Source organism: Salmo salar, chromosome 10 (assembly GCF_965601325.2).
Source record: "Salmo salar chromosome 10, fSalSal1, whole genome shotgun sequence".
NCBI classification, from domain to species: domain Eukaryota; kingdom Metazoa; phylum Chordata; class Actinopteri; order Salmoniformes; family Salmonidae; genus Salmo; species Salmo salar.
The window spans coordinates 125317939-125344148 of NC_138300.1; the positions used below are offsets into that span (position 1 = coordinate 125317939).

General features: G+C 46.2%; 1 protein-coding gene and 1 non-coding gene across 5 annotated transcripts in view; both read right to left on the minus strand.

Moving 5' to 3' along the window:
• eps8l2 (EPS8 signaling adaptor L2) overlaps positions 1 to 26210 on the minus strand; it is a 173573-nt gene that overhangs the window by 131567 nt on the left and 15796 nt on the right. For 3 of the 4 annotated variants that reach the window (XM_045688582.2, XM_082957476.1, XM_045688583.2), the window contains 2 exons: positions 14049 to 14099; positions 11834 to 11880 (listed from right to left, as the gene is read on the minus strand). In XM_045688582.2, coding sequence (XP_045544538.2) covers positions 11834 to 11880; positions 14049 to 14083 — 82 coding nt within the window. In that variant the 5' untranslated portion in view covers positions 14084 to 14099. Of the gene's footprint in view, positions 1 to 3162; positions 3310 to 11833; positions 11881 to 14048; positions 14100 to 26210 lie in introns of those variants that run through there. The other variant, XM_045688584.2, reaches the window with a different exon arrangement.
• trnal-uaa (transfer RNA leucine (anticodon UAA)) lies at positions 19810 to 19944 on the minus strand. Its single transcript has 2 exons — positions 19905 to 19944; positions 19810 to 19845 (listed from the first exon to the last, which is right to left on the minus strand). It is a non-coding gene; the product is annotated as a tRNA-Leu (tRNA).

Below are 26210 nucleotides of genomic sequence, written 5' to 3' on the forward strand. Positions count from 1 at the left end.
CACTATGGGTGGACAATAAAAGTGTTTATCATTCTACTTCACATCACATGAGTGTGTTCACACAGTAAACCAGTTACCCAGTGTCCTGGAGAGACTGTCCTATCATCTAACAGTAAACCATTGTCCTGGAGAGACTGTCCTATCATCTAACAGTAAACCAGTTACCCAGTGTCTTGGAGAGACTGTCCTATCATCTAACAGTAAACCAGTTACCCAGTGTCCTGGAGAGACTGTCCTATCATCTAACAGTAAACCAGTGTCTTGGAGAGACTGTCCTATCATCTAACAGTAACCCAGTGTCTTGGAGAGACTGTCCTATCATCTAACAGTAAACCATTGTCCTGGAGAGACTGTCCTATCATCTAACAGTAAACCAGTTACCCAGTGTCTTGGAGCGACTGTCCTGTCATCTAACAGTAAACCAGTGTCCTGGAGAGACTGTCCTGTAACCTGTCATCTAATTGGGTGTCATTTGGAATGCATCCCTATATTCCCACCTCCTGCCTGCAGTACCACAGGACACTGAGTGTGTCCATGCAGATTCTGCCATATCACCTCACCTTCAGAACCTAAGGATTCACACTATATGGCCAAGCTGCAAAGACAAAAATAGTATGTTCCGTAAAAAATGTATAAAAACACAAATTAGCTTTTTGGTTTTCATTTAAGGTTAGGGTTAGACAGAAGGTTAGCAGTGTGGTTAAGGTTAGGGTTGAATCAGATTTTAACAAAATAATTTGTAGAACTTCCGGATTTGCAGCTTGGCCAGATAGGGCTATGTTTCAGTTGCCACTATCAACGCTTCCATCTCTCAGGCTAGCTGATTTCCCTTCAACGCTTCCATCTCTCAAGCTAGCTGATTTCCCTTCAACGCTTCCATCTCTCAGGCTAGCTGATTTCCCTTCAACGCTTCCATCTCTCAGGCTAGCTGATTTCCCTTCAACGCTTCCATCTCTCAGGCTAGCTGATTTAGCTTCAACGCTTCCATCTCTCAGGCTAGCTGATTTCCCTTCAACGCTTCCATCTCTCAAGCTAGCTGATTTCCTATCAATGCTTCCATCTCTCAGGCTAGCTGATTTCCCTTCAACGCTTCCATCTCTCAAGCTAGCTGATTTCCTATCAACGCTTCCATCTCTCAGGCTAGCTGATTTCCTATCAACGCTTCCATCTCTCAAGCTAGCTGATTTCCTATCAACGCTTCCATCTCTCAAGCTAGCTGATTTCCCTTCAACGCTTCCATCTCTCAGGCTAGCTGATTTCCTATCAACGCTTCCATCTCTCAAGCTAGCTGATTTCCCTTCAACGCTTCCATCTCTCAGGCTAGCTGATTTCCCTTCAACGCTTCCATCTCTCAGGCTAGCTGATTTCCCTTCAACGCTTCCATCTCTCAGGCTAGCTGATTTCCTATCAACGCTTCCATCTCTCAAGCTAGCTGATTTCCTATCAACGCTTCCATCTCTCAAGCTAGCTGATTTCAGATCCACCACAAACACCACCGTATCAAAGCTCTCTGATTTCCCTTCCATCCCACTGGGTACACACTGGTTGAAATCGACGTTGTTTCCACGTTGAATTTACGTCCTGTGCCCAGTGGGACGCTATAATCAGAGTCTGAGTAGGAGTGCTGATCTGAGATCAGTTTAGTCTTTTAGATCAGAATGAATAGCATGATATGGACACGGGGTAAGGGGCTGGTCCTAAGTCAGCACTCCTCCTCTGAGATAACCCTTTTACTGTTTACTACAACAGACTCTAATGAGCCAGTCACCAGTCAGAAGACTAAATGTTTAAAACCTATCACAGCTCAAACAATCAACGAGAAAAAAGCTATAGGTCATTGAAATAAAAACACCATATCAATTAAAGCCATACCATAACATAAAATAAACAGGAAGACAAACCTAGAGATACTAACGTTGGAAAACAGACAGAACTACAAACCCAAAGATTACCCTTTTTGAAACACTGAGGAGAAACTGGGAGAGAGAGAGAGAGAGAGAGAGAGACCTTCGAATCAGGAACAACAGAAGTGCAGCAAGAGAAAGAGGGAGAAAGTTAAACTTCTTCATCAGGGAATCCGAGTCTGCCTGAGCCCAGAGATATCCTACAGTTATGTTACCTGAGAAAGGCATGCTCTCCTTTCTAAAAACAAAACGGTCAAAGTGGAGATATTTCGGTCTGTGTCATCCGAAGCCCAGGGCAGAGAGTTCCTAATAGTTTAGCCCCTCTCGCTCTACCTCTCCATCCCTCTTTCCTTCTATCCTTCCTCCATCCCATCCCGATGAGGCAGATAACAGGGGAGGTGGGAGGAGGGCTGGGGAGCGTTTTGCATAGTGCTTTTCTTCTGCACCGGGGCCGGAGTGGAGGAATGGGAGGTTTTTGCATGTGGGACGGTGATATAAGAACAGGCGTGATGGAAAGAGGACTCTTCCTCTTCACCTCTACTCTATAGATTCAACGTGTCTTTGTGGATGTCTTTGATGATATCACAATATACTACATATTCAACTAACATACCCTATATTAAAATATACTGAACAGAGACAGAGAGACATAGAGACAGAGACATAGAGACATAGAGACATAGACATAGAGGCATAGAGACATAGAGACATAGAGACAGAGAGACAGAGAGAGAGACAGAGAGACAGAGACAGAGAGAGAGACAGAGAGAGAGACAGAGAGAGAGACAGAGAGAGAAAGAGACCGAGAGAGAGACAGAGAGACAGAGAGACAGAGAGACAGAGACATAGAGACAGAGAGAGAGACAGAGAGAGAGAGACAGAGAGAGAGAGACAGAGGGAGAGAGAGACAGAGAGAGAGACAGAGAGAGACAGAGAGAGACAGAGAGAGACAGAGAGAGACAGAGAGAGAGAGACAGAGAGAGAGAGAGAGAGAGAGAGAGACAGAGAGAGACAGAGAGAGAGAGAGACAGAGAGAGAGAGAGACACAGAGAGAGAGACAGAGAGAGAGAGAGACAGAGAGAGAGACAGAGAGAGAGACAGAGAGAGACAGAGAGAGAGACAGAGAGAGAGAGACAGAGAGAGAGAGAGAGACAGAGAGACAGAGAGACACAGAGAGAGACACAGAACATTGTATAGGACCATCCTGTAGAGAAAAGGTACCACTGACAGTGACCATCTGCTACATAATCTCACTCACCATCTAACGAGCCAACCAAACGTTTGAAAATTCGCCTCACTATACCGCCACAGGTTCCGCTGAAAACCTTTAATCTCTCTTCATCAGCTGTTCCATCACACAAAGGACACTATCACCGAAAATAACAGGTGAAATTCCCACTAAGGATCGGGGAACATGTCCCCCATAATAATAAAAAAATAAAATAAATGTAAAGCACTGGTCATAAGCAATGGCAAACGGGGCAGGAAATTACTTTAAAAAAGGCCAAATGTTCTCTCAGCCTCATGGCAAAATGTGAAAAATAGCATGGGGGGGAGGGGGCCTGTCTTTTCAGCCCCCCCCTTAAATACAATTGGCTACCCTTGGTGTGGTGCCTCCCTATTCTCATTGGGTCAGAGCGCTGACAACTGGCTCATATTGAAGAGTCCATTGGCTGAAAAACAAAAACAGTAGCAGCAGCATATTTAAAGTCTGTGTGTGTGTGTGTGTGTGTGTGTGTGTGTGTGTGTGTGTGTGTGTGTGTGTGTGTGTGTGTGTGTGTGTGTGTGTGTGTGTGTGTGTGTGTGTGTGTGTGTGTGTGTGTGTGGTGTCAATATGCATGTGTGTGTTTTGCGTGCGTGAGTGTATGTGAGTCAGCCAACGAAGTCAGCACAAAATGAAGATAAAGAAATACATAATAAAGGGTGTAAATTAGCTAGCTACATTACATTTCTGAATGTTTTGCTGAAAGTTAATCATTTTACCGGAAAACAGTTGTATTGTATTCTGCATGGTCTTTGTATTATTATTATTATTATTATTATTATTATATTGTATTATATTGTATTATTATTATATTGTATTATTATTATATTGTATTATTATTATATTGTATTATTATTATATTGTATTATTATTATATTGTATTATATTGTATTATTATTATATTGTATTATATTGTATTATTATTATATTGTATTATTATTATATTGTATTATTATTATATTGTATTATTATTATATTGTATTATTATTATATTGTATTATTATTATATTGTATCTCTTCATTGTTGGTAAGGGCCCGTAAATCAGCATTTCTCTGTTAGTCTACACCTGCTGTTTACAAATCATGTGACAATTTAAAAAATGATTTGATTTGGAACCAATGGGAATAGCTTCAAAACTAAAAACCCCACCCACCTGAGACTCTAGGCAGGCTGACGAAAACTATCAAAATATTTGAAAGATTTCAAATAGTATTTGAACGCAGGTCTGGAAGGTGGTGCTGTTGGGGACCAGTGAGCTCATGACTAAAGCAGGCTGGGAAGGGAAGGGGTGTGTCAGGGACAGATAGAGAAACAGACAGGGATAGACCAACACACACACACACACACACACACACACAAGGGCGCAAACGTGCACACACACACCTCTCTTTCTCATTTTCAATGAGTCTTTTATACACCTGGCTAGAAGACATGGCTGTGACTCCCTGTTCCTTCCAACCACAGTCTAATAACAGACACACCCAGCATTGAGCCCTGAGCATTGACAACTGCCTGCTAATGTAACAGTCAGTGTATATTTAGGCACACACTGATACACGCAACACACACACACACACACACACACACACACACACACACACACACACACAGCAGCAGCAGCATCCTGTACATAACAACATTAACACCACTAGTTAGTAGCTACAGGGCTGTCGCCGACTAAAACAAATATTGGTTAACCGAGACTCATTCTCTGACCAATCGATCGGTCGAAATGTTGAAATGTGTATTTTCCATATATAGACACACCCTGTGTGTTTTAATAAAAGCAACTATGCGCACTGAGCTTTGTCTGATGCTTTAAGCGCACTGTTTGATTAAATAATTAAGACACACAAATGACTCTACAGGAAGTCCGATCGGATTTGATTTGGTTGTGCAGGGCCGGGCTCAGACTTGCTGCGATGTGTTAAAAAACAAACACACAGCAAGTGACTGTGATTTGCAACGGTTGTCTCTCTCTCCTCCCTGCTGCAGTGACCACCACAGACCACCACAGAGCACCACAGACCACCACAGAGCACCACAGAGCATCAACAGACCACCACAGACCACAACAGAGCATCAACAGACCACCACAGACCACAACAGAGCATCAACAGACCACCACAGAGCACCACAGACCACCACAGACCACCACAGAGCATCACAGACCACCACAGAGCACCACAGAGCACCACAGAGCATCAACAGACCACCACAGACCACCACAGAGCACCACAGAGCACCACAGAGCATCAACAGAGCACCACAGAGCATCACAGTGTTTATCGTGCTGTCTCTCTCTCCTCCCTGCTGCAGCGACCACCACAGACCATCACAGAGCATCAACAGACCACCACAGAGCATCAACAGACCACCACAGACCACCACAGAGCATCAACAGACCACCACAGAGCACCACAGACCACCACAGAGCACCACAGAGCACCACAGACCACCACAGACCACCACAGAGCATCAACAGACCACCACAGACCACCACAGAGCATCAACAGACCACCACAGACCACCACAGAGCACCACAGACCACCACAGACCACCACAGAGCATCAACAGACCACCACAGACCACCACAGAGCATCAACAGACCACCACAGACCACCACAGAGCATCAACAGACCACCACAGAGCATCAACAGACCACCACAGAGCATCAACAGACCACCACAGAGCACCACAGACCACCACAGAGCACCACAGACCACCACAGAGCATCAACAGACCACCACAGAGCACCACAGAGCACCACAGAGCATCAACAGACCACCACAGAGCACCACAGAGCACCACAGACCATCACAGACCACCACAGAGCATCAACAGACCATCACAGACCACCACAGAGCATCAACAGACCACCACAGACCACAACAGAGCATCAACAGACCACCACAGACCACAACAGAGCATCAACAGACCACCACAGACCACCACAGACCACCACAGACCACCACAGACCACCACAGAGCATCAACAGTGTTTATCGTGCTGTCTCTCTCTCTCCTCCCTGCTGCAGCGACCACCACAGAGCATCAACAGTGTTTATCGTGCTGTCCGTGTCGCTGAAGCTGCAACATAAGTTCTGTTACCAAAATCCTTTATTTGTTTTAGGGAAAACATTCCTTATTCTCTCAATCTTTTTGCATTGCATGCATGACACCAATAGGGCCTGACCTATAAAATCAAATCAAATGTTATTCGTCACATGCGCCGAATACAACAGGTGTAGACCTTACCGTGAAATGCTTACTTACGAGCCCTTAACCAACAATGCTTTAAAAAATAAAGCAAAAATGTCACGTCCTGACCAGTATAAGGGGTTATTTGTTATTGTAGTTTGGTCAGGATGTGGCAGGGGGTGTTTGTTTTATGTGGTTCGGGGTTTGTTGGGATATGTTCCTATGTAAGAGGGGTGTTTGTTTTATGTGGTTCGGGGTTTTTGGGTATTGTTCTGGTTTTGTATTTCTATGATTTTCTAGGTTGTGTATTTCTTTGTGTTGGCCTGGTATGGCTCTCAATCAGGGACAGCTGTACATCGTTGTTGCTGATTGGGAGTCATACTTAGGTCGCCCTTTTTCACCTGTCATTTGTGGGAAGTTGTTTTTGCACTGCTGTGCGTTCGTTCGTTTTCTTGTTTTGTTTTTTCAGTGTTCAAATAAAAGTTAAAATGAGCACTCAACCCACTGCGCCTTGGTCCACTTCATATGACGACCGTTACAAAAAATAGATGAGTAAAAAATGTAAAATAGAAAATAAAAGTAACAAATAATTAAAGAGCAGCAGTAAATAACAATAGAGAGACTATATACAGGGGGTACCGGTACAGAGTCAATGTGGCGGCTATATACAGGGGGTACCGGTACAGAGTCAATGTGGAGGCTATATACAGGGTGTTACGGTAAAGAGTCAATGTGGAGGCTATATACAGGGTATTACGGTACAGAGTCAATGTGGAGGCTATATACAGGGGGTACTGGTACAGAGTCAATGTGGAGGCTATATACAGGGGGGTACCGGTACAGAGTCAATGTGCAGGGGCACCAGTTAGTTTCTATAGCATATAAATCAATGAATCGGTTATAACAAACTCCAACACCCTAACCTGTGACATCAAAATGGATGAGGAGGACAAGAAAAAAGAAACTGGAAACGGGGGAATGTTTACTGGTTGCTCAGACGGTAAAGGGGAAGTCAGTAACTAGTTGTGGATAAAACTGTAGACCAGAGACCAGCTCTGTGTTTGCGTTATGTGTGACAAACAGATCCTGTTAGAATACAGTATATATTTTTTTCTTCCCCCGGACCATTTGGAACAGCGTAAATAAATAAATAAATTATAAGCACTTTTTTTTAATGTAAAGCCTTTATTACAGCAAAGACAACAAAAAAAAGTCACATGCAACTGTGAATCCTATTGTTTATTTATTATTTATGAAAATTATTGAAGGCTGCCTTTGTTATTATTTTTAAAAGTAAAATGCTTTGAGTGCATTTCGAATCATGAATGACTGGTATGCAGTGTGATGACATGAATGAACGATCGATTAATGCAGTAGCCTACTGTACATATTGAAATTGTAACGGCCGTCGTCAGAATTAGACCAAGGTGCGGCAGAGGATGTGTTCATCATTAGAATTTTAATTCAAAACAAGAGATTTACAAAAACGACCAGAAACAGTCCTGTCAGGAAACACACTGAACAGAAACAATTACCCACCAAACCCCCAACGGGAAAAACATGCTCCTTATGTGTGACTCCCAATCAGCAACAACACTCTACAGCTGTGCCTGATTGGAAGCCACACGGCCAAAATCAATGAAACAAACCAACATAGAAAAATGAACATAGAACGCCCACCCAATGTAAACACCCTGGCCTAACCAAAATAAAGAACAAAAAAAAACCCTCTCTATGGCCAGGGCGTTACAGAAATATAGGCCTAAGTTACTGTATTATTAAGAGAAGCGACACAGGAAGCACTCTTAGGCCTACAGCTGGATGGTGGTTATACAATGATACTATACTAAGCCTACTAATGATATCATATCCTCACATGGTCTCTCCTATCATTGCTATGCAGACGACACACAATTAATCTTCTCCTTTCCCCCTTCTGATAACCAGGCGGCGAATCGCATCTCTGCATGTCTGACAGACATATCAGTGTGGATGACGGATCACCACCTCAAGCTGAACCTCGGCAACACGGAGCTGCTCTTCCTCCCGGGGAAGGACTGCCCGTTCCATGATCTCGCCATCACGGTTGACAACTCCCTTGTGTCCTCCTCCCAGAGTGCTAAGAACCTTGGCGTGATCCTGGACAACACCCTGTCGTTCTCCACTAACATCAAGGCGGTGACCCGATCCTGTAGGTTCATGCTCTACAACATTCGCAGAGTACGACCCTGCCTCACACAGGAAGCGGCGCAGGTCCTAATCCAGGCACTTGTCATCTCCCGTCTGGATTACTGCAACTCGCTGTTGGCTGGGCTCCCTGCCTGTGCCATTAAACCCCTACAACTCATCCAGAACGCCGCAGCCCGTCTGGTGTTCAACCTTCCCAAGTTCTCTCACGTCACCCCGCTCCTCCGCTCTCTCCACTGGCTTCCAGTTGAAGCTCGCATCCGCTACAAGACCATGGTGATTGCCTACGGAGCTGTGAAGGGAACGGCACCTCCATACCTTCAGGCTCTGATCAGGCCCTACACCCAAACAAGGGCACTGCGTTCATCCACCTCTGGCCTGCTGGCCCCCTACCTCTGAGGAAGCACAGTTCCCGCTCAGCCCAGTCAAAACTGTTCGCTGCTCTGACACCCCAATGGTGGAACAAGCTCCCTCACGACGCCAGGACAGCGGAGTCAATCACCACCTTCCGGAGACACCTGAAACCCCACCTCTTTAAGGAATACCTGGGATAGGATAAAGTAATCCTTCCAACCCCCCCCCCCTTAAAAGATTTAGATGCACTATTGTAAAGTGGTTGTTCCACTGGATATCATAAGGTGAATCCACCAATTTGTAAGTCGCTCTGGATAAGAGCGTCTGCTAAATGACTTAAATGTAAATGTAAATGTAATGATAACGACATAACTGATAGTTATAAAAATGACAAGTAGAAGCAGAAGAGGAAGGGTATAGGAGTGAGAGCTGCGTGCCTACAGTACGATTACAATATTATATTTCCCTACCGTACAGAACAGTGTAGACAACACTAAATACATTATAAGTAATCCCAGAGAGGCTGTTGTAATAGAGAGAGAGAGAGAGAGAGAGAGAGAGAGAGAGAGAGAGAGAGAGAGAGAGAGAGAGAGAGAGAGAGAGAGAGAGAGAGAGAGAGAGAGAGAGAGAGAGAGAGACAGAGAGACAGAGAGAGAGAGAGAAAAAAAAAGGCCTTTATTACAGCAAAGATTATAAACAGACGAATTTGTGAAATTGTTTATCCGGCATGTTGTGGTCGTTGGTGCTCGGGGAATCAGCAGGGTGTTAAACAAACAACAGGCAACAAGCAGGACCTGTTTTATTTCTGTAGATATACAGAGCACTCAGAAAGTGTTCATACACCTGGACACATTTTGTTACGCTACGGCGTTATTCTAAAATGGAATAAATTACTTTTCTTTTTTCCCCCTAATCAATCTACACACAATACCGCACAATGACAAAGTGAAAACATGTTTTTAGACATTTTTGCAAAATGTATAAAAACAAAAAACAGAAAAAGTGTTCAGACCCTTTTGTTATGAGACTGGAAATTGATCTCAGGTGCTTCCTGTTTCCATTGATCATCCTTGAGATGTTTCTACAACTTGATTGGAGTCCACCTGTGGTAAATTCCATTGAATGGACATGATTTGGAAAGTCAGTTAAGAACAAATTCTTATTTGCAATGACGGCCAAACCCGGACAACGCTGGGCCAATTGTGCGCCGCCCTTCGGGACTCCCAATCACGGATGGTTGTGATACAGCCTGGAATCGAACCATGGTCTGTAGTGACGCCTCTAGCACTGAGATGCAGTGCCTTAGACCGCTGCGCCACTCGGGAGCCCCTGCTACACAGGTCCACAGAGCCCCATACAGGCCTGCTACACAGGTCCACAGAGCCCCATACAGGCCTGCTACACAGGTCCACAGAGCCCCATACGGGCCTGCTACACAGGTCCACAGAGCCCCCATACGGGCGTGCTACACAGGTCCACAGAGCCCCATACGGGCCTGCTACACAGGTCCACAGACCCCCATACGGGCCTGCTACACAGATCCACAGAGCTCCATACGGGCCTGCTACACAGGTCCACAGAGCCCCATACGGGCCTGCTACACAGGTCCACAGAGCCCCATACGGGCCTGCTACACAGGTCCACAGAGCTCCATACAGGCCTGCTACACAGGTCCACAGAGCTCCATACGGGCCTGCTACACAGGTCCACAGAGCTCCATACGGGCCTGCTACACAGGTCCACAGAGCCCCATACAGGCCTGCTACACAGGTCCACAGAGCTCCATACGGGCCTGCTACACAGGTCCACAGAGCCCCATACAGGCCTGCTACACAGGGTCCACAGAGCTCCATACAGGCCTGCCTACACAGGTCCACAGAGCTCCATATAGGCCTAGTGTAGATATTAGTGGATGGCCATAACACAACACTGATCTATTCCTCAACTACTATTTGAAATAATTTCAAGCATTGTATCTGTGCTTGATTTGTGTTTCCAAATGTGCAAACCCCACCCACCTGGCACTCCGGGGCAGGCTAAAGCGAGAGTATTTTTAATATTTCCAATAGTATGTGAGCCCAGGTCTGGTCTGCTCTGACAGTCCCCGGCCAGGGCTTCCTGACAGCCCAGGTCTGCTCTGCTCTGACAGTCCCCGGCCAGGGCTTCCTGACAGCCCAGGTCTGCTCTGCTCTGACAGTCCCCGGCCAGGGCTTCCTGACAGCCCAGGTCTGGTCTGCTCTGCTCTGACAGTCCCCGGCCAGGGCTTCCTGACAGCCCAGCTCTGCTCTGCTCTGACAGTCCCCGGCCAGGGCTTCCTGACAGCCCAGGTCTGCTCTGCTCTGACAGTCCCCGGCCAGGGCTTCCTGACAGCCCAGGTCTGCTCTGCTCTGACAGTCCCCGGCCAGGGCTTCCTGACAGCCCAGGTCTGCTCTGCTCTGACAGTCCCCGGCCAGGGCTTCCTGACAGTTATCTGGTTAATGGATGGACCATTCTTATGATTCCACTCAACAATGCTGGGTAGATCCGTACATTTACACAGTTTTTAAATGGAGATTGTTAATAATGATTTAAATTGCCTCCAAAAAACAATCAATAATCTTATAAATACTTAATTAAATAATAAATAAAAAAGGAAATTTCTGGAATCTGTTCCAAACCAATCCCTTAGCAGGTATTTTAAATCTTAATAATGACTATACGACCCCGTATGTAAAGTATGTAGAATGACTCAGGTAAGATCACATGCTGATGAGTAACTATAGTATTAATACACACACACACACACACACACACACACACACACACACACACACACACACACACACACACACACACACACACACACACACACACACACACGACGTAGTAAAACCCTCCATATCTCAGCGTAAACACACAAACATGCTCCGGGTCCGTATCTTACCGTAAAGAGCCTTGGCGCCCATCTTGCTGTCAGATCTGGCCACTCCACTGCGGAGAGAGGAAGAGCAGAAGGAGGATGAGGAGGAGGGGTTACCAGGGTTACGTTGTCTGCCCTTCATCGCTTCAAACGTTTTTCTCCAACTCTTCCTAATATCAGTATTACAATGTGCTACAAACACGATCTATTCCTAATCAGTCTGATACAGTCAGAGTGTCCCAGCTAGCAGACTGGACAGGAAGACATTAGTCTGAGATACTGACCAGATGGCCCAGAGAGAGAGAGGGGAAGTGTGGGAGGGGACTTTGGAGAGAGAGGGAGAGAGAGAGGTGTGGTGTGGGAGGGGACTTTGGAGAGAGAGGGAGAGAGAGAGGTGTGGTGTGGGAGGGGACTTTGGAGAGAGAGGGAGAGAGAGAGGTGTGGTGTGGGAGGGAACTTTGGAGAGAGAGAGAGAGAGAGAGAGAGGGGAAGTGTGGGAGGAGCGCGAGATACAGAGAAAGAGAGCGAGAGAGAGATAGAGACAGAGAGGGAGAAAGAGAAAGACAGAGAGAGAGAGAGAGAGAGGGAGAGAGAGAGAGAGAGAGAGAGAGAGAGAGAGAGAGAGAGAGAGAGAGAGACAGAGAGGGAGAAAGAGAAAGACAGAGAGAGAGAGAGAGAGGGGAGAGAGAGAGAGAGAGAGAGAGAGAGAGAGAGAGAGAGAGAGAGAGTAGGAAGCTGAAGAGAGTGACTGGAGCAAGGAACAAGGTAAAGCCAGCACACAGCAGAGCTCCTCTGTACACAGACACCTAGTCTACCAGACCCCTAGTCTACCAGACCCCTAGTCTACCAGACCCCTAGTCTACCAGACCCCTAGTCTACCAGACCCCTAGTTCTACCAGACCCCTAGTTCTACCAGATCCCTAGTCCACCAGACCCCTAGTCCACCAGATCCCTAGTCTACCAGACCCCTAGTCTACCAGACCCCTAGTCCACCAGATCCCTAGTCTACCAGACCCCTAGTCTACCAGACCCCTAGTCTACCAGACCCCTAGTCTACCAGACCCCTAGTTCTACCAGATCCCTAGTTCTACCAGATCCCTAGTCCACCAGACCCCTAGTCCACCAGATCCCTAGTCTACCAGACCCCTAGTCTACCAGACCCCTAGTCCACCAGATCCCTAGTCTACCAGACCCCTAGTCTACCAGACCCCTAGTCTACCAGGCCCCTAGTCCACCAGGCCCCTAGTCTACCAGGCCCCTAGTCTACCAGGCCCCTAGTCTACCAGGCCCCTAGTCTACCAGGCCCCTAGTCTACCAGGCCCCTAGTCTACCAGACCCCTAGTCTACCAGGCCCCTAGTCTACCAGGCCCCTAGTCTACCAGGCCCCTAGTCTACCAGATACATAATCTACCAGACTCAGTTAGTTTTATCTCACTGTGTGTTTAACTGAGTCTGGATGAGGGGAAGGTGTGTGTATTTATTATTGATGGGGGGGAAAAAAATCGATAGTCACATTTCTGGATATTATTTTTTACAATATATCATATAGTATTGACAAAATCTCAATATTATAACTCCAGTATTGTCCCTTCACAGCTAGTTTTCCATCTTCTTTTAAATAGAGTTCTCATGTTCTCTCTGTCCCTCTGCTGCAGGCTCTCTCTCTCTCTGTCCCTCTGCTGCAGGCTCTCTCTCTCTGTCCCTCTGCTGCAGGCTTTCTCTCTCTCTGTCCCTTTGCTGCAGGCTCTCTCTCTCTGTCCCTCTGCTGCAGGCTCTCTCTCTCTGTCCCTCTGCTGCAGGCTCTCTCTCTCTCTGTCCCTTTGCTGCAGGCTCTCTCTCTCTGTCCCTCTGCTGCAGGCTCTCTCTCTCTGTCCCTCTGCTGCAGGCTTTCTCTCTCTCTGTCCCTTTGCTGCAGGCTCTCTCTCTCTGTCCCTCTGCTGCAGGCTCTCTCTCTCTGTCCCTCTGCTGCAGGCTCTCTCTCTCTCTGTCCCTTTGCTGCAGGCTCTCTCTCTCTGTCCCTCTGCTGCAGGCTCTCTCTCTCTGTCCCTCTGCTGCAGGCTCTCTCTGTCCCTCTGTAGCAGACATATATGGTGAGCAATACAATCCCAGTATCGAATCGCAATACGTATAGAATCGTGAGAATCACAATATTGTATCGACACCTAAGTACGGTGATAATACCGTGAGGTTCCTGGCAATTCCACGTCCTAGTGTGTGTGTGTGTGTGTGTGTTACTCACTTGGCTTGCCTCATCGGAGGTCCCAGGTTATTCATGGTTTAAGACATCCACCTGGAAGCCAGAGAAAGAGAGGGAGAGAGAAAGCAAGAGAAAAGGAGATTGACATGAAATTACGTCATGTTTTTTCCCAAACCACAGCATGTTTCCCACCAGGGTTCCTCTATACTTTATTACATTTTGAACCGTCTGTGAACTAACAACTCTCACATACAGTGGGGCAAAAAAGTATTTAGTCAGCCACCAATTGTGCAAGTTCTCCCACTTAAAAAGATGAGAGAGGCCTGTAATTTTCATCATAGGTACACATCAACTATGACAGACAAAATGAGAAAAAGAAATCCAGAAAATCACATTGTAGGATTTTTAATGAATTTATTTGCAAATTATGGTGGAAAATAAGTATTTGGTCAATAACAAAAGTTTCTCAATACTTTGTTATATACCCTTTGTTGGCAATGACACAGGTCATTTAAGTGGGAGAACTTGCACAATTGGTGGCTGACTAAATACTTTTTTGCCCCACTGTATACAGTACAGTGGTGGAAAAGAGAGAGGATTGTGATTCTCTATTCTCTATGTTAACCTCCGTCTGAGGTGGTTCTCAACAGGCTCCTCTGTTGCGACATCCCCAGAATGCCCATCTGCTAGCCGCAGGCCCGCTAGCTGTCTAGAGCATATCGGGCTGTTAGCTGAAGAGGTCACATCAGCCAATTTTCTTTGGTTACTATTTTGCCAATTGGCCTGGATCCTTTTACTACACCGGGCCCCGCCGATCCATCACGACTGATCTGCCGACGTAACCGTCCGAGGGGACTACAACTGACTCTTCTGTCGCTACGTCCCTCTAAGGCCCTTCTGCTAGCCTGCTAGCCCCGGCCCGCTAGCTGTCTGAATCGCCGTGTCTCCAGCCTGTCTAGCTGCTCACTAGACCCCATTATCACTCTGCTAAGCATGCCTCTCCCTAATGTCAATATGACTTGTCCATTGCTATTTTGGTTAGTGATTGTCTTGTTTCACTGTAGAGCCTCCAGCTCTGCTCAATACGCCTTAGCTATTGTTTCACCTCCCACACATGCGGTGACCTCACCTGTTTTAAATGGAATCTCTAGAGACAATACCTCTCTCATCGTCACTCAATGCCTAGGTTTACCTCCACTGTATTCACATCCTACCATACCTTTGTCTGTACATTATGCCTTGAATCTATTCTTCCACGGCCAGCAAGCGTCCCACCTAGCCCATAGAGGTTAAATCTAGAATCGGCTTCCTATTTCGCAACAAAGCATCCTTCACTCATGCTGCCAAACATACCCTAGTAAAACTGACCATCCTACCGATCCTCGACTTCGGCGATGTCATTTTCAAAATAGCCTCCAACACTCTACTCAGCAAATTGGATGCAGTCTATCACAGTGTCATCCGTTTTGTCACCAAAGCCCCATATACTACCCACCACTGCGACCTGTATGCTCTCGTTGGCTGGCCCTCGCTTCATATTCGTCGCCAAACCCACTGGCTCCAGGTCATATATAAGTCTTTGCTAGGTAAAGTCCCGCCTTATCTCAGCTCACTGGTCACCATAGCAGCACGCGCTCCAGCAGGTATATCTCACTGGTCACCCCCAAAGCCAATTCCTCCTTTAGCCGCCTTTCCTTCCAGTTCTCGTCTGCCAATGACTGGAAAGAATTGCAAAAATCTCTGAAGCTGGAGACTCATATCTCCTCTATTTATTTCCTTACCTCCCTTATCTTACCCCATTTGCACACACTGTATATAGATTTTTCTATTGTGTTATTGACTAAATGTTTGTTTATCCCATGTGTAACTCTGTGTTGTTGTTTGTGTCGCACTGCTTTGCTTTATCTTGGCCAGGTCGCAGTTGTAAATGAGAACTTGTTCTCAACTAGCCTACCTGGTTAAATAAAGGCGAAATACATTTTTTAAAATGTAAATGTTGTATTGTAGTCCTGACTCAGTCCCCATGTGGAGTCACTATGTTTACTTAACAGCTTGCTGTTGGGAGCGTGAGGCTGGCTGCAGGGAAGTAGCGGTGCTGAGGGTGCTGCAGGAAGTAGCGGTGCTGAGGATGCTGCAGCACCACCTAATAATAATCATTACACACAGACAGTCCGGTGAAATACTAGCTAACTGATGTGGAAAACATTCAAACTGAAGAGCCTCTATCAAAGGAAAGGAATAGAAAAGTATAAATCTGCAATATTTATAAATTAAGTAAAGATCCCTCACCGTCTACATGACAGTCAAGGCATTTCAACCATTGTCTAATGTGTATTAGATTATATTATGTGTGGATTACGACTCTGCTGAAATAAAACTACAGTCTACAGCCATAGAGGTTTCTGCTTGTCAAGAATTCCATGACCAGGAACCAGTAAATAATGATTTACTATTCTAATTGTATATATTATATAATGATATACTATATAATTATATCTAATTGAGCTGTTTCATAAAATATACCAGTAATGTATAGTATTAGTGGGACATTATATTAGTAATATATTAGTCTAGCCTGGTCCCAGATCTTTTCTGTGTGCTGTATAAGCAAATGAACATAGCCGTTAGCAAGACAGTACAAACTAGATCTGGGACCAGGCTAACAAATGAGTCCACCTGTTTTATTTCTAGTTAGTACAAATTTAACTGCTTCACAGTTATGTGGACAATATGTTTCACTGCGCATTAAATGTAGGATTTTCTTCACTTCCCTTCCTTCATAATCCTCTGTAACCCGAGTCGTCAGTCGTGTATCTTTCCCTGTGGGAGCACAATACTTAAATAAATGAAATATCACATTTACATAAGTACTCAGATCCTTTACTCGAATGTGTCAATGTCTGGAGACCTTGATTCCCCAAAATGTATCTTGACCCGTGCACCTACAGTGTAAACGTTCATACATCACGATGGGTACATGGAAAATGTGAGTATCATGTAGTATCTAAAACCTACTGATGTTACATTGAACTGGGTGAATGGAATATGAATGACAGTCATCCAATACGCTTGTAATAGAAATAAGGCCTGATCTCAAAACGGCACCACTGAAAGGACACTATGGAGGACACTATGGAGGACACTATGAAGGACACTATGGACACTATGGACACTATGGAGGACACTATGGAGGACACTATGGAGGACACTATGAAGGACACTATGGACACTATGGACACTATGGACACTATGGAGGACACTATGGACACTATGGAGGACACTATGAAGGACACTATGGAGGACACTATGGAAACTATGGAGGACACTATGGACACTATGGAGGACATTATGGACACTATGGAGGACACTATGGACACTATGGAGGACACTATGGAGGACACTATGCAGGACACTATGGACACTATGGTAGGACACTATGGAGGACACTATGGAGGACACTATGGAGGACATTATGGAGGACACTATGGAGGACACTATGGAGGACACTATGAAGGACACTATGGACACTATGGTAGGACACTATGGAGGACACTATGAAGGACACTATGGACACTATGGAGGACACTATGAAGGACACTATGGAGGACACTATGAAGGACACTATGGACACTATGGAGGACACTATGGACACTATGGAGGACATTATGGACACTATGGAGGACACTATGGAGGACACTATGCAGGACACTATGGACACTATGGTAGGACACTATGGAGGACACTATGGAGGACACTATGGAGGACATTATGGAGGACACTATGGAGGACACTATGGAGGACACTATGGAGGACATTATGGAGGACACTATGGAGGACACTATGGAGGACACTATGGAGGACACTATGGAGGACACTATGGAGGACATTATGGAGGACACTATGGAGGACACTATGGAGGATATTATGGAGGATATTATGGAGGACACTTTGGAGGACAACCCTGGCCCTGGGCCCAACAACCCTGGCCCTAGGCCCAACAACCCTGGCCCTAGGCCCAACAACCCTGGCCCTAGGCCCTACAACCCGGTCCCTAGGCCCTACAACCCTGGCCCTACAACCCTGTCCCTAGGCCCAACAACCCTGTCCCTAGGCCAACAACCCTGTTCCTAGGCCAACAACCCTGGCCCTGGCCCCACAAACCTGTCCCTAGGCCCTACAACCCTGGCCCTAGGCCCAACAACCCTGGCCCTAGGCCCTACAACTCTGGCCCTGGGCCCAACAACTCTGGCCCTGGGCCCAACAACCCTGGCCCTAGGCCCAACAACCCTGGCCCTAGGCCCAACAACCCTGGCCCTGGGCCCAACAACCCTGGCTCTGGGCCCAACAACCCTGGCCCTAGGCCAACAACCTTATCCCAGATACCCTGTACCCTTGCTGACCCCAGGCCCTATGTATAGGCCTGAGAACGGAAGGAAGAGTATGAACACTTCGCCACATGGAAAACAACACCTGACCTGGGTTCAAATACTATTACAAATATTGGGCGGGGTTTGTTTTAGCCTGCCTGGAGTGGCAGATGGGCGGGGTTTGTTTTAGCCTGGAGTGGCAGATGGGCGGGGTTTGTTTTAGCCTGCCTGGAGTGGCAGATGGGCGGGGTTTGTTTTAGCCTGGAGTGGCAGATGGGCGGGGTTTGTTTTAGCCTGTCTGGAGTGGCAGATGGGCGGGGTTTGTTTTAGCCTGTCTGGAGTGGCAGATGGGCGGGGTTTGTTTTAGCCTGCCTGGAGTGGCAGATGGGCGGGGTTTGTTTTAGCCTGCCTGGAGTGGCAGATGGGCGGGGTTTGTTTTAGCCTGCCTGGAGTGGCAGATGGGCGGGGTTTGTTTTAGCCTGCCTGGAGTGGCAGATGGGCGGGGTTTGTTTTAGCCTGCCTGGAGTGGCAGATGGGCGGGGTTTGTTTTAGCCTGCCTGGAGTGGCAGATGGGCGGGGTTTGTTTTAGCCTGTCTGGAGTGGCAGATGGGCGGGGTTTGTTTTAGCCTGTCTGGAGTGGCAGATGGGCGGGGTTTGTTTTAGCCTGTCTGGAGTGGCAGATGGGCGGGGTTTGTTTTAGCCTGCCTGGAGTGGCAGATGGGCGGGGTTTGTTTTAGCCTGCCTGGAGTGGCAGATGGGCGGGGTTTGTTTTAGCCTGCCTGGAGTGGCAGATGGGCGGGGTTTGTTTTAGCCTGTCTGGAGTGGCAGATGGGCGGGGTTTGTTTTAGCCTGTCTGGAGTGGCAGATGGGCGGGGTTTGTTTTAGCCTGTCTGGAGTGCCAGATGGGCGGGGTTTGTTTTAGCCTGCCTGGAGTGCCAGATGGGCGGGGTTTGTTTTAGCCTGTCTGGAGTGGCAGATGGGCGGGGTTTGTTTTAGCCTGCCTGGAGTGGCAGATGGGCGGGGTTCACAATTTTCGTGAGTATTCTTTTGGCTCCATTGCAAGCTCAATCAAGCCCAGGTAAAGTGTTAGAAAATTATTACGGATAGCCAGGTCTGGGCAAATACATGACTCCCTTCCTCCTCCCTCCCTGAAACCTGGTCTCGTGCCAGCACCTGGCTAGCCTGAACAATGGAAGAGAGAAGATGGCTGGAGAGATTAGTGAGGAAAGAGGAAGTCTATAGCCCTATTCCCACTACGAGATATGAAGGAGAGTCTGAGGAGCGGAGTGGCTAAAGAGATTTCTGCTTTTCAAGTCACATGAGTGCGTGCTTCATGTACATTTTAGTCATTTAGCAGACGCTCTTATCCAGAGCGACTTACAGTAGTGAATGCATACATTTCATTTCATGCATTTTTTATATATTTTTTTTGTACTGGCCCCCCGTGGGAATCGAACCCACAACCCTGGCGTTGCACACAGCATGCTCTACCAACTGAGCTACAGGGAAGGCTATACAGTAGCTATGCTACCTTAAACACCATGCTCTACCAACTGAGCCACAGGGAAGGCTATACAGTAGCTATGCTGCCTTAAACACCATGCTCTACCAACTGAGCCACAGGGAAGGCTATACAGTAGCTATGCTACCTTAAACACCATGCTCTACCAACTGAGCCACAGGGAAGGCTATACAGTAGCTATGCTACCTTATACACCATGCTCTACCAACTGAGCCACAGGGAAGGCTATACAGTAGCTATGCTACCTTATACACCATGCTCTACCAACTGAGCCACAGGGAAGGCTATACAGTAGCTATGCTACCTTATACACCATGCTCTACCAACTGAGCCACAGGGAAGGCTATACAGTAGCTATGCTACCTTATACACCATGCTCTACCAACTGAGCCACAGGGAAGGCTATACAGTAGCTATGCTGCCTTATACACCATGCTCTACCAACTGAGCCACAGGGAAGGCTATACAGTAGCTATGCTACCTTAAACACCATGCTCTACCAACTGAGCCACAGGGAAGGCTATACAGTAGCTATGCTACCTTAAACACCATGCTCTACCAACTGAGCCACAGGGAAGGCTATACAGTAGCTATGCTACCTTAAACACCATGCTCTACCAACTGAGCCACAGGGAAGGCTATACAGTAGCTATGCTGCCTTAAACACCATGCTCTACCAACTGAGCCACAGGGAAGGCCCCAGTCTTCAGTCTGATCAGCTGTAGCCTACTGACAACAACCACAGCTGCAGGTAACCTGGTGAAGCCTATACTGTCACGACACCGACGGATGGTGGCGCCCCTCCTCGATCGGGCGGGGCTCGGCGGTCGTCGTCGCCGGCCTACTAGCTGCCATCGATCCTTTTTGTTTCACTTTCTGTTGGTTAGGTCTAGGTAGGCACGCACCTGTTTTGGGTTAGTTATTAGTAGGGGGGGTTATTTAGTTTAGCGAGGTATGTCTGTGTTTGTGCGTGATTGTGTTTCTTGTCGGGTTTGTGTGCTTGAGGAACGTGTGTTTTTTTTCCCCTCTGCCTGTGGTTGGTTTTTTCTGACGACCATAACAGTTTTCTTGAATTAAAGTGTGTTCTGCGCTTGACTCTACCTCTCCTGCTTTCTTGAGCCAGCCTTGACATATACGCTCTGATCGCATCTGGGCCATAGGAAACATAACGTCATGTGTTTATAGCCTAAGCTATAGAAACAGTGCCATCAGAAAATATTCATACCCTTTGAATTATTTAACATTTTGTTGTGTTACAGCCTGAATTGAAAATGGATTAAATATTAATTTTTCACCCATCTATACACAATACCCCATAATGACAAAGTGAAAATATGTTTTTAGAAATGTTTGCAAATTTATTGAAAATGAAATACGGAGTCAATACATGCTAGAATAACCTTTGGCAGCGATTACAGCTTTCTGGGAATGTTTATAAGAGCTTTGCACATCTGGATTGTAAAATATTTGCACATCATTATTAAAAAAATTCTTCAAGCTCCGTCAAGTTTGTTGTTGATCCATTGCTAGACAGCCATTTTAATGTCATGCCATCGATTTTAAAGCTGATTTAAGTCAAAACTGTAACTAGGCCACTCAGGAATATTCAATGTTGTCATGGTAAGCAACTCCAGTGTATAGTGTATTTGACCATGTGTTTTAGGTTATTGTCCTGCTGAAAGGTGAATTTGTCTCCCAGTGTCTTTTGAAAAGCAGACTGAACCAGGTTTTCCTCTAGGATTTTGTCTGTGCTTAGCTCCGTTCCATTTCTTTCTTTCTTTCTTTCTTATCCTGAAAAACTCACCAGTCCTTAATGATTACAAACATACCCATAACATGATGCAGCCACCACCATGCTTCAAAATATGGAGAGTGGTACTCAGTAATGTGTTGTATTGAATTTGCCCTAAACATAACACTTTGTATTCAGGACAAAAAGTTAATTTCATAGCCACATGTTTTTAAAGTATTACTTTAGTGCCTTGTTGCAAACAGGATGCATGTTTTGGAATATTTTTATTCTGTACAGGCTTCCTTCTTTTCACTGTCATTTAGGTTAGTATTGTGGAGTAACTTGAATATTGTTGATCCACCCTCTGTTTAATGGTTGTGATATGAGAAAACTATGTTTTAAAGTCACCATTGGCCTCACCCTGAGTGGTTTCCTTTCTCTCCGGCAACTGAGTTAGGAAGCCCACCTGTATATTTGTAACGACTGGGTGTATTAATACATCATCCAAAGTGTAATTAATAACTTCACCATGATCAAAGGGATATTCAATGTCTGCTTTTTTTAAAGATTTTTCCCATCTACTGCTTTTTTTTTGTTTTTGAATCTACAGTGTACCAATATGTGCCCTCCTTTGCGAGGCATTGGAGGCAACTGTGTTTGAAATTCACTGCTCGACTGAGGGACCTTACAGATAGTTGTATGTGTGGGATACAGGGATTAGGTAGTCATTCAAAAATCATGTTAAGCACTATTATTGCACAGTGTAACGTATGCTTCCAACTCACACTCTTAAACACCTAGATCCCCTGAACGCAGCTCACATTATAGCCCACTTTCCAGCTCAGACCCTCAAACACGTAGATCCCCTGAATGCAGCTCACTCTCCAGATCCCAATCACCAGAATTCTGATCACCTGTTCACACACCTGTATGTCATTATCACACACTATTTAGTTCAGTTCTTTGCACCCGGTCATTGTGAGGTATTGTTTGTTTTCTGACACTTCTATTCCGAGCTATGTGTTTCCCCACCATCATTTAATCCTCCTGTGTATGATAGTTTTTGCCTGCCTCACTAACGACACCTTTTGCCTATTCCCTGCCTGTACTTTAACCTATCAGATTTCCTGTTATCAACCTATTGCCTGATCTCCCAGACTACGTTATTAGCCTTTTCCCTGCCTGTACTGTTGCTTGTTGGACCCCCTGTGTATGACCTTCTGCTTGTCCCTGGACCCAGCTACCTGCCTCCTCCTGTGTATGACCTTCTGCCTGTCCCTGGACCCAGCTACCTGCCTCCTCCTGTGTATGACCTTCTGCCTGTCCCTGGACCCAGCTACCTGCCTCCTCCTGTGTATGACCTTCTGCCTGTCCCTGGACCCAGCTACCTGCCTCCTCCTGTGTATGAACTTCTGCCTGGACCCAGCTACCTGCCTCCTCCTGTGTATGACCTTCTGCCTGCCCCTGGACCCAGCTACCTGCCTCCTCCTGTGGTCCTTTACCAATAAACACCTGCTGCTCCCTGCGCTTGAAACCAGCTCTCTGTCTCCCATCGTGTTCATGCAAAGTATTATGTGAATTGTTAAGCAAATTTTTATTCCTGAACTTATTTAGGCTTGTCATAACAAAGGGGTTAAATCATTATGGACAAGACATTTCAGCTTTAAAACATTTGTTTATATTTTTTTTAAATCTAAAAACATAATTCCACTTTGACATTATGTGTTGGCCAGTGACACAATCTCAATTTAATCCATTTTAATTTAGGCTGTAACACAACACAAAATCCATAGCTTTACGTGGCTCAGTGCAACCGGCTGCTTCTGCTACAGTGGTGTATTAATAAATGAATGAATTAATAAATAAAAACACTAGGCCAATAGGCTATGCAGCGCTGTACTCCTGGAGTAAATCTGAGCTGAAAAAAAAAAAACTTGTTAAAGCGACTGCTGTTGTTGTCAAAATTCAAATCTTAACTGCCACATTTCAAATGATCTTTTTGTGAGGAGTAGCAGAGTGGTGGGGTTAAACTAGGATTGGAGGATCCTTCATCGGTTAAATCTCCAGTTTGGGAACATTTTGGCTTCCTGGTAGGATCAAAAATGTATTGAACTTAGGAGAACATTCATTAAAATCTGCCCAAGATGATAAGAAATTTTATATTTTTTAATGTATTTTCCTTCAACTTTGAGGCAACTGCGTGGTAAAGCCATGTCATATCTATACTGAACAAATATATAAAAGCAACAAAGAGTTGGTCCCATGTTTAATGAGCTGAAATAAAAGATCCCAGAAATGCGCACAAAGCTTATATTTTCTAGTATATTTTTTACATCCCTTAATTAGCATTGTATCCTTTGCCACGATAATCCCTCCATCTGACAGGTGAGCAAATCAACAAGCTGATTAAGCAGCATGATCATTACACAGGTGCACCTTGTGCTGGGGACAATAAAAGGCCACTCTAAAATGTGCAGTTTGTCACACAACACAATGCCACTGATGTCTCAAGTTGAGGGAGTGTGCAATTGGCATGCTGACTGCAGGAATGTCCACCAGAGCTGTTGCCAGAGAATTTAATGTTTATTTCTCCACCATAAGCTGCCTCCAATGTTGTTTTAGAGAATTTGGCAGTACGTCCAACCATCCTCACAAGCGCAGACCTCGTGTAACCATCCCAGCCCAGGACCTCCACATCCGGCTTCTTCACCTGCAGGATCATCGTGAGACCAGCCATCCGGACAGCTGATGAAACTGAGGAGTATTTCTGTCTGTAATACAACCCTTTTGTGGGGGAAAACTCATTCTGATTGGCTGAGCCAGGCTCCCCAATGAGTGGGATGCGCCCCTGCCCGGTCATATGAGGTCCATAGATCAGGACCTAATGAATTTATTTCAATTGACTGATTTCCTTATATGAACTGTAAAATCAGTAAAATTGTTGAAATTGTTGCGTTTATATTTTTTTGTTCATTACATAAAAGTAGCCTGGCAGAATCATGATTATTTGCATCAATCCAGTGACCATTTGATTTGAAAACTCAATCACAAATGTGCTACAGACGTAGGTGGCGTGTCCATAAGCTCAGCTTCCCCTGAAGGAAATTGAATTAAATTGCCAAAATGATATAGCCTAATAAGCCTACTCCTGTCTATACACAAATAAAATAGCCTGCTACATCAGAAAGCATGACTTGGCCAAAGATCAATGTTAAATATACTGTGGATTGTTTTAAATTGCATTGCCTACAGTCGGAAGGACCCACAATTTGTGCAGCTCGCGCTGCAAATACCATATAGATTGTTGCGACTCAATGAAAAGGTCCAACCTGGCATATCACTATTTCATAATAGTTTGGAAAGCAAATGGCTATCGCTGTAAAGAGAAGACATTGAAAAGACTCTAATGTGTATATATATATATTTATATTTATTTTGTTTGGCACTTTTTAAAACATTTTCTCCTCAATTTCGTGATATCCAATTGGTAGTTACATTCTTGTCTCATCGCTGCAACTCCCATACGAACTCGGGAGAGGTGAAGGTTGAGAGCCACGTGTCCTCCGAAACATAACCCAACCACGCGCCCGGCCCGCCACAAGTAGTTGCTACAGCGCGTTCAGACAAGGACATCCGAGCCAATCAAACCCTCTCCTAACCCGGACGACGCTGGGACAATTGTACGCCGCCTCATGGGTCTCCCGGTCGCGGCCGGCTGCAACGTAGCCCGGGATCAAGCCGGATCTGCAGTGACGCCTCTAGCACTCGCAGTGCCTTAGACGGCTGCGATGCAGTGCCTTAGACCGCTGCGACGCAGTGCCTTAGACGGCTGAGACGCAGTGCCTTAGACCGCTGCGACGCAGTGCCTTAGACCGCTGCGACGCAGTGCCTTAGACCGCTGCGACGCAGTGCCTTAGACCGCTGCGACGCAGTGCCTTAGACCGCTGCGACGCAGTGCCTTAGACGGCTGAGACGCAGTGCCTTAGACGGCTGAGACGCAGTGCCTTAGACGGCTGAGACGCAGTGCCTTAGACGGCTGAGACGCAGTGCCTTAGACGGCTGAGACGCAGTGCCTTAGACCGCTGAGACGCAGTGCCTTAGACCGCTGAGACGCAGTGCCTTAGACCGCTGAGACGCAGTGCCTTAGACCGCTGCGACGCAGTGCCTTAGACCGCTGAGGCGCAGTGCCTTAGACCGCTGAGGCGCAGTGCCTTAGACCGCTGAGGCGCAGTGCCTTAGACCGCTGCGGCGCAGTGCCTTAGACCGCTGCGACGCAGTGCCTTAGACCGCTGCGACGCAGTGCCTTAGACCGCTGCGACGCAGTGCCTTAGACCGCTGCGACGCAGTGCCTTAGACCGCTGCGCCACTCAGGAGGCCTAATGTTCATGAAGGTAAGGAGGAAATGGAAGCCCATTCAGCATAAATGGAGAATGTTTTAGGGACTAACTGGTCCGTGAGGGATATGAATGTATTTCCGGCTGCATACAATGCATTTGGACGGTAAGATGACATGACTCAATATCGCCATCTGCTGGCCTTTGAACTAGTAGCAAACTGATTAATAAAAACCATTTTGTCTGATC